Consider the following 12,109-nt stretch of genomic DNA (forward strand, 5'->3'; position numbering starts at 1 on the left):
GCTATGGATGGATTTGCATTCTTCTACTTGTCTACATCCAGTTAGACCAGCACCACTTGTTAAAGATGCTTTCCTTTTTCCTTTGTATATTTTTTGGCTTCTTTGTTGAACATTGGCTGTCCATCAGTGTTTGGATTTACATCTTTGTCTTTAGTTCAATTACTCTGATCCATCTTTCTTTTAAGCCAATATATATATATTACAACTATAGCTCTGTTGTAGAGCTTGATATCTCTGGGTACTCTTTTATTATACAGGATTGGTTTAGCTATCCAGGATGTTTTGTTTTTCAATATGAAATTGAGTATTGTTCTTTCAATTTTGTAAACAATTGTGTTGGGATTTTGATGGGAATTATGTTGAATCTGTAGCTTGCTTTTGGGAAGATGATCATTTTTACTATTTTTATCCTAAAGATGCATGAGCATGTGAGATCTTTCCCTCTTCTGATATTTTATTCAGTAAAGAACAATACTCAAATTTTCTATTTTTTTTAAATTATTTTACTTTTGGGGGAAGTTACAGGGTTGGATGACAGGTATGAAAGACCTAGGAAATGAATGGAAATGGGGTACATCATGGTAAATTCCCAAAAAATCAATGAAAAATTATGTTATATAAATACTTAGGCCTGTATAAATCAATGAGTTTGCAGTAGTACTTAAAACAGTCTCTAAATTAAAAAATAGTTCAGGCCCAGATGAATTTTCTCAGACCTTCAGAAAACTTGACCAAAGCTATTTGAACTGTTCCATAAATGAAGGGAAAGAGGACACACCACCAAACTTCTTTTATAAAGTATCATCTTGATACTAAAAGCAGACACATATTCAACAAAATAGAAAAGTACAGACAAACTTCTATGGTGAACATAGATGCAAAACTTATCAACAAGATATTTTTTTAACTAAATCAGGAATACATTAAAAATTAGTTAAATGGCTCAACAGCTAAGGTCATTTGCCTCCAAAGCTGATGACCTAAATCCACATGATGAAAAAAAAGATGCATTCTGTAAGTTGTCCTCTACTCTCCAACTGCACACTTGGTTTCACATGTACCCACACAATATGTGTGTGTGTGTGTGTGTGTGTGTGTGTGTGTGTGTGTGTGTGTGTATTTAAACAACCATTAGCCATAATCAAATTGACTTTATTCCAGAGTGACAGTTTAGGGATGGTTCAATATACAAATATCAATAAATGTAAATTACATAGCATAAATCTACTCAAGAACAGGAAACACACTGGAGTCTGTGTAGACACAGAAATGTTTTTTTAAAATAAATTTCACCATCTTCAGGACTAAAGTCCTAAAGAATTTGGAATAGAAGAAATATATTTCAACATAATATTTGCCTTATGTTAAAAATATAGCTAATATTACACTAAAAAGTGGAAAATCTATGCATTTCCAGTAAAAACTGGAAGACTACAAGTGTATATACTTCCTCCATTCTTTTTCAATATAGTACCAAAGTCTGTGTTAGAAGAAAAAGACAAAAGGCACAAAAAAAGTAATACAAATAAGAAAAGAAGAAGTCAAAGTATCTTTATTTTCAGATAATACAACACTATCAATAAGAGAGCTTAAAGAGTTTACCAGGAAACATTTAGATCTCATAAAGGCTTTTATAAAAGTGACTAGGTATAAAATTGTCATACAAACACCAAAACTTTTCCTATATTCCAATGACAAATAAACTGAGAACTAAATCATAAGAATAAGTCTGTTCACTATTGATTTAGAAAATACATCAGAATATCCAATCAAGGGTGCTTGCTTGAAAAGTTAGCCTCCTATAATTTTTAGGCATTTGAATACTTGTTTATCTGTTGCTTGATGTTTTGGGAGGACTAGGAGTTTTGAACTTGCTTGAGGAAATATGTCTGGATAGGATTTTATTTTTCAAAAAGGTGGCACCATTACAAGTGTTCTATGCTTCCTTTTTATTGATTGAGGTGTGAGATCTCAGGTGCTACAGTATTGCTATGCCTTTCCTTCTGGTACCATGCTCCAGAAGGAAACAGACATATAGATTAATGGAATAGAAAACCAAGATATAAGTTCACATAATTCAAGGCAACTGATTTTTGACAAAATGTCAAAAATATTCATAGGAATATAAACATGATCCTTAGTAAATAGGGCTTTGAAAACTGGATTTGTAGGGGAAAGAAGCTGGCTAAGGAAATTCATAACTAGCACTGGAGCCTAGAACTACGGTCAGATGGCACATACCAGGGCAGAAAGAAATGAAGTTTGGCTAATTCAGATCAGAGAAATCTGTCCCTGGCCAACTGACTAGTGAAACCAACCAATCACAAGGCAGAACAATAAAACCCTGTGCCCTACGTCAACCCCTAGTTGATTCCACCCCCAAGACATCCTGTATAAACCACCCTTTCTGGTCATTTAGGCAAAAGGCTGTTCTCTCAACCCTAGAAGATGTTGCTATTTTCCTGGAGTCCTCCTTCCCCAATAAATCTCTTCCTCAAAAGAGTTTTGGGTGTAAAGATCTTTATTCACTGGCACAGAGAATGTCCTTGCTGAGACATCTCCCAGTGGACAAAACAAGGGAGAGCTGAAAGAGCAGAGCAAGGATGAGCTGAACAGAAGCTATTTTCTGAGAAAGCCCTCAGTGGACAGAGCAAGAGAGCTGAAAATTAAGTTTTCTCCAGAGCCAGAGGAGATTTTTAAATTTCTGCAGGTGTTTCCCCTTTCAGATAGTGAAGCAAAAGAGCTTCCCAGAGCTCTGCTGGGAAGGCCCCTTAAGTGGGGGCTGAGCAAAGCTCAGCTGTATCAGCTCTTCATGAGAAGACCAACATTGATGTATCTTACAGGCAGTCCATCCCTCATCACACCAGGTCAACCTTGACATTCCTGGACAGTCAGAAAACCCTTCCCTGTTGAAGCCTTTACAGGCCTGACTTTCCCAAGAAGTCAGAAAAATTTCTATTACAGGATTGGGCTGCTTCTTTGTAGTTTCTTCTATCAGAGCTGTTCTAACAGGTCCAGGTTTCCAGGACACCTTCAGTGCAGAGCTGCTTTTCTGAGCAGCTTGACATGTCTGGAAGTGTTTATGTATATCTTAATCTCTATTCACACACAGACACAGACACAGACACAGACACAGAAACACACACACACACACACACACACACACACACACACACACACACACACACATTCACCCCAATTCCAGATGGATCAAGAACCTCCACAGCAGATCCAAAACTCTGAAACTGGTAGAGAAAACGATTGGAAGTCCACTTTGAAATGGAATCACAGCTAAGGACTTTCTAAATAATACTCATTTCACTCAGAAAATATGGCAGATAAACAAATGGGACCTCATGAAATTAAAGGGCTTCTATCACCCAAAGGAAATTGTTAATCATGTGATTATGCAACCTACAAAACGGAAGAAAATCTTTGTCAGCTTCTTACTCCCAGAAAATGTGTATCTAGTATCTATGAAGAAATCAAAAGTAAACAAAAACAATCCCTCAACATTATGGAAAAAATCATGGAGCAAAACTTGGGCCGTGGAACTCAACAGTGTTATCAAAAAAGAAAAACCATGCCTTGTGTGCATTTTTAACATTTTACATATTCAACATCATTAGCTTTCAGAAATATACAAACAAAACTAATTAGGGAATTAATCTTACCCCAGTCAGAATAACTATTGTCCAGAAAACAAATGATGCTACAAAGTTACAGAGAGAAACCCTAGCTAAAAAAACAAAGAAAAGAAAAAAGGAAGGGAAAGAAAGACACCAGATGACAACAAATGTTTGAAGTGTGGGGCACAGAGAAGAAAATTCAAATAAAAGGGAGTGAGAAAGGAGTCGATGCAGATAATGGATGAGAGTGCTGAAAGACAATGTGAGGCTACTGTGTTCTAGTTATAATTGTCATGGGATTTTGGTTTTGATGATGGAGAATTGAGAGCAATGTCAGTGATATTGAAAGTGAAACATTTACTGTGACTCTTAGCAGCTTCTCTATTGAGTGTCAAATCTATGTGTATTTTCTAAACAATTTATATTCATTGTTTATAGGCTTAGTATCTCATTAATTTGGATTTACCTTGTTTTTACTTATTTACAAGTTTCTTTATAATAAGGCCTAGATTTTAAAATTTTAAGAAGATAATGTGGAGAATGAATACTGGTGGGAGTGCAAACTGACCCAACCCTCACTGAGAACACTGTGGACTTTACTACACAGCTGAGAAGAGAACTCCAATATGACCCAACTATCAATTCTTAGGTATATACTCAAACTATTTAGATATCATCTACTATATACGAGATACAACTATACAGATGTTTGAACATCTGCCTTCATTGCAGCTCCACTCACAATAGCTAGGAAACAGGTTCAACCTACATGCCATCACTGAAAAGTAGATAATGAAATTGTAATGTGTACACACAATTAAATTTCATTCAGCTATACATATAAAATTATGTAATTTTCAGTAAAATAGATAGAACTGGAAAATATACCCAATGAGGTAAACCCAGCACAGATAGACAACTATTGCATACTCTCTCTCATATAAGGATCCTAGACAAATTCTCAGTGTGTTTAACTTGAAGTGCATATTACTTACAGGAAATGAGAAAAAGGGGGTATTAGAAGAGAAAAGAGAGACCCTAAAGAAAGAGAAATTTCAGAATACCTCTGGTATGAATGGGAAGGGAGGAAATGAGACTGAGTGGGTTAATGTAAAGATGGGGTGAGAGGATGAGGGTAAAATTAACCCAAAATGCTGGGTGATGGTGGCAATCTCCTTTTATCCCAGCACTCAGGAGGCAGAGGCAGATGGATCTCTGTGGGCTACAGAGTGAGTTCCAGAAATGGTGGAAATCTACACAGAAAAACCCTGTCTCAAAAACAAAACAAAACACAACAAAACAAAACAAAAACAAAACCAAGAATATATGACAATGCCTTATGGAAACTCATTCATTTGTAAGCTCCTTAACATATTTAAAAAGTATAATTCAAGCTACAATACCGCTTCCAGGAGTCATAGATTATTAAATGAATACTCCATTGCTAGTATTGGGATACCTCTCTGGGATTTGTTGCCTAGAAAGCCCCAAGGAACCAAATAACATAGGCAATTATCGCTGTTGTCAGTGCCCCCTAAAACTAGTTAGTAAGACCCTATTTATAAACACATCCTCATATTCTTATCACAGTACGTAAGGAAAACAAGCTGGGAATGGGCTGAAATATGCCTTTCTGTGCAATATCTCTCACAGTGCCAGAAAGCGTTGTGCAGTCTAATGGAGTCTGTCATCAACAGTCTTCCACAGCTGTGGACACTTCAACCAGCCTTACAAGATATGTCCACTAGTGCAATAATGGGAATTGTGGTATCAGGGCAACCAATCATTTTCTGATTGAGAAGAGTTCAAATGTGGTGTAGCCAATGTGGTTGAATATCTATGCTGGGATGGGAATAGCTTCTAGTGTTGAGGCTATCTGTTGCTCTGCTGAATGGACTTGATATGCAGAGCAAATTCTCTTCTAAATAGCTATGTTTCTCCTTATATATCACTACTGTTAGCTTGGTTAAAAAAAGAATCTTTTCATATTGAGGAGTGGTAGTTTTGGAGACTCAAAGTTGGCCAAAATGCTGAGAATAAGTGTCTTTTTCAGTGTTCACCAAATGAGATGCTCTAAACACCCCATGTAGCCTTAAGAAACATGGAGGAAGAAGGTATGGAAATGATGTAAAAGCTTAAATATGGGGTAGAATGATGTGGAATATTGTCTTCCAGACATGACAAGGCCATAGAACATTATAACCCCACTAGCTGGGATTACTGCACAAGACCTGCACAAGACTGGGCCCTAAAATACTTTTCCAAGGAGAGAGAAAGTGCTCCCAAGTAACACCACTTTCCTGTGGCGTTATGAGCAGTCAAGTGTTTTTAGGGACAGGGCCCATGAGACCTCCTCCTTCCAGGGTCTATAGGCAGTTAGAGGTTGCTGGTGGATTGAGAGTTATTTTTTTCAATGTAGTAGCTACTGGTGTAATACTCATGTTCCTGTAAATGATTCCTTCCCTGTGCTCCAGTAAGCAACCCCAATGGACATCACTGGGTCACAAATAGACACATGCTGAAAAGGGACATGGAAGTAGAAAGCAGAGTTCTTGGGAAGAGGAAAAGAATCAGCAAGAGTGAGAACAGAAGAGAGATTAGTGAGCCATTAATTTGTTCAAAAATACCTGCACACATGTATGAATATGTCATAATGAATCTGGTTATTATATATAATTATTAGTACTCAACAAAATTTGAACTATATGCAAAGTGTTAAGAAACCATGCCAATGAAAATACTTTTGAGATGATAAAGAAAATAGAATTTACAATATTTTTTAAGGTGTGTCTTAATAAAATTGTGGACAGTCAGGATAATGTATGGGAAGCCAATAAAGAAAAGACTAATAGAATCCACAAATGAGTTGTGTGGTAGGAGGACAAGCACATTTGTTATTTTTCTGCTGCTGTGGTAAAACTTCATGAACAAAGGCTACTTAAGTAAGCAGAAAGAGGTTAATTTTGGCTTACTATTCTAGAGGGAGAAGAATAAATGATGGCCAAATGGAGGCACTGGCAACAAGTGGCAGGCAAGGCTATAGCAACAGGAAGCTGAGAGGTCATCTCAACTACGAGCTGGAAGCAGAGACAAGAAACTGGAAGTGACTTAAGAACTTAACCTTTTGATGTGGATCTAGGGGAGCACTCCTCCATTGCTAGTAGCAGGGCAAACTTGAACAGCCACTTTGGAAATCAAAATGGATGTTTCTCAGAAAACTGAGAATCATTCAACCTCAAGACCCAGCAATACCATTCTTGGGAATATACCCAAAGGATGCTGAATCTTTCCATAAGAATAGTTTTTCATCTATGTTCATGGCAGCATTTTTCACATGTAAACAACCTAAGGGCTCCTCAGCCACACAATGGACAAAGAAAATGTGGTACATTTCCACAATGGAATATTACTCAGCTGTGAGAGTTGTGTAGCTTGCTTGATCTGCTTGTGGGTCTCCTAGTGATGAAAGCAGGGTCCATCTCTATTTCTTTGGTTGCCTTTAGGAACCTATTCCTCAGAGTGAGTTGCCTTGTCCAGCCTCCAAGGAGAGGAGTTTAGCCCCACCTGAACTTGATACACCATGCTTAGTTGACACCAATGCCTGTCCCTTTCTAAACAGTAATAGAGGAGGAGTGGATTAGGTGGTGGGGTAGTTAAGGTAGTGGGGGGAGGGAGGGCAAGGGAGGAAAGAGGGAGGGTAAACTGGTCAGGATGTAGAATAAATGAATAAAAATAATTAAAAAATTAAAATCTTTCAAAGTCCACACTCAGTTGTACCTCCTGCAAGGCTGTACCTCATCTATCTTCTGGAACATTGCCATCAAGTGGGAATAGGCATTCAAACGTCAAGGTCTATTTGAGGCATTTCTCATGTAACACCACAAATTATAACACCTACCTCAGTACTGGGAAGACCAGATACTCCAAATGTTGTTGGGATGGTGTGTTATGGGGCAAGCTGTGGCTGTGCCCTGTTATGTAGTGGTGTGTGAAAACAGGAAAACTTCACAATTAGGTTTATAATTGTGATGAGACTTGGAACCACAGATTGGTTGAATACAGAGTGACAAGATGGAACCAAGTGAAGACTACAGAATATCCTAAATGCTAGGGATATAATCAAGTTAAAACACATGATCTTAATAGTGAGCCCCAGCATTAACTTGATGGAAAATGGTAGTAGGTGCTTTAGTCCTAGAACTCAAAAAGTGGATGCCTGAGGAACAGAGTTTCAGCGTTGTCAGTGGCTATATTGAGTTCAAGACCAACCTGGGCTATATCTCACCTTATCATTAAAACGTCTCTAAACCTTCCTGAAGTCCTATATTTAACAGGACACTCACCATTTCCTTTGAGGAACCATTCAAAATAAGTTGTCAGTGACTCTGGATACTTAACATATTTTGTCTTACTCAGGAAAAAATAACCAGACACAAGAACATCTCTGGGATTTCTGATGACATAGATCACCTTAAATAGAGAAACATGTACATGATGGTCAACATTGCTATTCCAAAACTTTTAACTGGTACAATTTATATGAAATATCAATAAAATCTCTATGAGGTTTCTAAAATAATTATTTTTATTTGGACAAAATATTTACATAAGTACAAATTATCTATAGCGAGAATCGTATTTTAAAAATTTATTTCATTTACAAATATGTAACAGCAAAATTGCTCAAGTCACTAACACATTAAAAAACAAAACCACAATAACAAAAATTCAAGACTGATCTTAATTTATAAAGATCAATATCTTACAGTGTCAAAAACCATCCATCCACTATGAAAGAACATCTTATATACACAGAGATGAGTACTGTGCTATATATATCTTCAATATGAGAAACCAAGTGTTTTCCACAACTGTAACTACCAAATAAACTTTCAAAGAATCACGGTGCAGATCTTCAAAGCCAGTGTGTCACAACAGTGAACACAAAGACTTACAGGCCACTCAGAAATGCAGGGAGTTGGAAAAATATACTTTCCCTGGGAAAAGCATAACAATTGGTTATGCAATTCCAAATGCTCAACCCTGAAAACATACATACAAGTAACATTTTATTTACTGAGCAGATTGTATTTAAATATTGAGAAATTCATAGATTTATATACAGATGTAACAACAATTAATGAAAAAAAAGACTGCAAATTTGAAAGGAGGAAAGGAGGAAAGCTTGGAGAGAGGAAGAAGGGGGAATGTTGCATGTATTTATGTTATAATCACAAACAATAAAAAACAAATTAATAATAAATAATAATTTTAGTAAAAGGAAATTCGTATTTTGTACCAATGCTCTTTGGTACTTCAATTTCTCCACCAAGATTTTGCCAAATCCACATAACACAATACATATAATGTCACAACTTCATTTTGATATTATCAAGAGAGTTCTACATTTGTCTTTGTATTTTACATATAAAATATTTTTAAGTTCTATGGTGCCGAAAATTCTAGAAATTTTTTTTTCTGAGACAGGGCTTCACTGTGTAGCTTTGCACCTTTCCTGGAACTCAATTGGTAGACCAGGCTGGCCTCGAATTCACAGAGATCCACCGGGTTATGTCTCCCGAGTACTGGGATTAAAGGCGTGCAGCGACACCACCCAGCTAATGAAGATATACTCAACTTTTTTTTCTTTTGTTTTTTTTCGAGACAGGGTTTCTGTGTGGTGTTTTGGTGCCTGTCCTGGATCTCGCTTTGTAGACCAGGCTGGCCTTGAACTCACAGAGATTCACCTGCCTCTGTCTCCTGAGTGCTGGGATTAAAGGCATGCACTACCACCACCTGGCATCTGAAAACTTTCTTACTAACTAGAAACTATGATAGGTCAGAACCTGCATATCACTTTCCCTTCTAGAGATCCTCTATCACTGGTGTGCATGATATCTGTGGCTACTGATCTCAATGGACAGCTAGATACAGCAAGTATCTAGATATACACAGTGGGTACAACTGAGCCATGACTGCTGAACAATTTCCGTGATTAGAGCACTGATGCCTGGTCAGGTTGCTTCTTCTCTGAGAAACCCTCTCACACACTAATTCACACACTTCTCATGGGATATATGTAGAATCACAATTAGCTAATTGACTTTGATGACAGCAAAACAGTAATGTCCACTGTACACTAGATTTAGCCCTCTTCTTGACCTGTATGTGTAGTTCCTGAATGCTCTAGTTGATATTTCACTTTCTCTTATATATCTGCCCATGACCACTGTGTGGTATTTGACATTATGGTACTCTGATGTAGTCTGAGGTAGAGACACATCTGCATCACTTAGTTAGTGCATGAGAATCTCAGCTTCCAATCCACAACCTACACAATCTGTGTGCCTTTAACCAAGAGCTCCAAGGCCAATCAAGGTAAATGATGTTCAAAGAACATTTGGTCAAATTTTCTCAACCATTGGACACTGACCTTGGCCTTTGAACTGAAAAAAGAATTAGGAAAAAGATGGAAGGGAAGGTGGGAGCTGATGAGGCGTGGTCCTTCCTTATTGATTAATAGTGGATATCCTTTTTGAGTCTCAATGCTGGGTACGCGGTCCCAGATAGGCACAGATTGGATCCAATTGGGATCCCCCTTTGTCTGAATCAAGCAGACAATCTCAGTCAGCCAGTTAGTTCCTGAAGAAGGAAAAGTAATGGTCACTCATTTCAACAGTACTTGTTAAAAAGCCTCAAGTAGAAAAGTGTACACCTGTACAATTTACAGTGCAGCTGTTTCCAAGCACACAGACCTGTGGTGTTCACAATGTCCTGCTGTGGATATCACGCTGTGTAAATAAAGTTCTGATTGGCCAGTGGCCAGGCAGGAAGTATAGGCGGGACAAGAGAGAAGAGAATTCTGCGAAGTAGAAGGCTGGGGAGAGACACCGCCAGCCGCTGCCATGAGAAGCAGCATGTAAAGACACTGGTAAGCCATAAGCCATGTGGCAAAGTATAGACTAACAGAAATGGGTTAATTTAAGATAGAAGAAGTAGATAACAAGAAGCCTGCCATGGCCATACAGTTTGTAAGCAATGTAAGTCTCTGTGTGCTTTCTTGGTTGGGTCAGAGCAACTGTGGGACTGGCGGGTAAGAGAGATTTGTCCTGACTGGGCCAGGCAGGAAAACTCCAACTACAATGTCCACATGCTCTAATTACAAAGTATATTCATTCATCACATTGCCAATGCTTCACATCTAGAAACTGAGACTATACTCAATTAATTCCACCTGAACATCCCCTCAAGTCCTGGGCCATCATCATTCTACATTCTGGTGCTGTGAGTTCTACTTTCCCAGATACTTTCCAGAGATGTAATTGTGGATTCTGTCCTTGAGATGAGCTCCTTTCTTTTAATACAAAGCAATTCAGATGCATCCATGCTGCAGTATGTGTATGAGTACTGCTTCTCTTTAGTGAATAAATCCCCTTCTGTCTCTTTTCCACACACTCTTGTATTTATGTTTACATGTTCACTTGTCCTTGGGTATTTCTCTAGCTCTCTGCTCTGGGCCATTGTATGAATCTTCTTCATCCATTCCACTGCCCTTGGCTTTTCCAGGTTCTTTCACTGTCAGTGTCAGCAACCTAAAACTTTCCTCTGTCCAGTGCTTCTGCCACCCAGCAAACATCCCTCCCCTGAAGCCCATGCTGCTTCTTTTTGGTTTCTTGAGTTTTGAGACTGTTTGCACTCTCTGGACAAGGTCCACAGTAATTCTTCTTCTACCTGACATTGTCCTCTCCTCCACATATTCTTAATCCATGCCTTTATACCTTGGTGCTATTTCTTCTGTTTATTTTCCTCATTTCCCCTTCCACTGTCCTCCACAGAGACAGAACAATGCCAGAGTCTGCCTTAGGATCCACTGGCATTGCTAGCATGGCTTAGAGACTCTCTCCCCACACAGACCAGGCTGGAGGTCTTTCTCTGAGTGAAAATGCACTCACACACAGCAGTCCATGCCTGCAAAACATTTTAAACATCATATATAGAGAGCATTTCACTCATCACCTAAATGAATGAGGATCAAAGCCCTATCCTTCCTCATATACTCAGGATTATTCTTACTAACAGTTCTTACCTGATTTAGGGTAAGTCAGTATGATTGTGTCTTCATCTCTGATCACAAACTTATCACGAATTTCTTCAAGTCTTTCTTTTTCATACTGTAAATTAGGGAAAGGTATCCCTTCAAACCAAAGGTAGTCTGACATGGCAAAGAGATCTTTGTGGGTGCTGTTAGGATTATAGCTTTAGCCACCTTTTCAGCTCTAGCAAATGTTGAGAGGTAATATTTATAGTGCTGGCAAAGAAATCATTAACATCCCACATTTCCTTATAAAATTAGCTACTGACAGGAAGCACTAATGTAATAACCAGTCAAAGGTTGCTGTGGTAAGCGATTGTGAACACATTCAGAGAACATTGTGCAACATTTGTTAGCCCGAGTTCATGACTCCAAACCAGAAACTCAA

The 12,109-nt window shown here is 38.2% G+C and overlaps 1 protein-coding gene across 3 annotated transcripts in view; it reads right to left on the reverse strand.

Moving 5' to 3' along the window:
* Nucleotides 1-11,848, reverse strand: part of LOC118569513 (probable alcohol sulfotransferase) — a 37,728-nt gene extending 25,880 nt beyond the window's left edge. For all 3 annotated transcript variants that reach the window (XM_036167366.1, XM_036167358.1, XM_036167349.1), the window contains exons 1-3: nt 11,716-11,848; nt 10,063-10,271; nt 7,973-8,099 (exon numbers count right to left, since the gene is read on the reverse strand). In XM_036167366.1, coding sequence (XP_036023259.1) covers nt 7,973-8,099; nt 10,063-10,271; nt 11,716-11,848 — 469 coding nt within the window. The remainder of the gene's footprint in view (nt 1-7,972; nt 8,100-10,062; nt 10,272-11,715) is intronic.
* Nucleotides 11,849-12,109: the final 261 nt, after the last annotated feature.

This window comes from Onychomys torridus, chromosome 1, assembly GCF_903995425.1.
Source record: "Onychomys torridus chromosome 1, mOncTor1.1, whole genome shotgun sequence".
Classification (NCBI taxonomy): domain Eukaryota; kingdom Metazoa; phylum Chordata; class Mammalia; order Rodentia; family Cricetidae; genus Onychomys; species Onychomys torridus.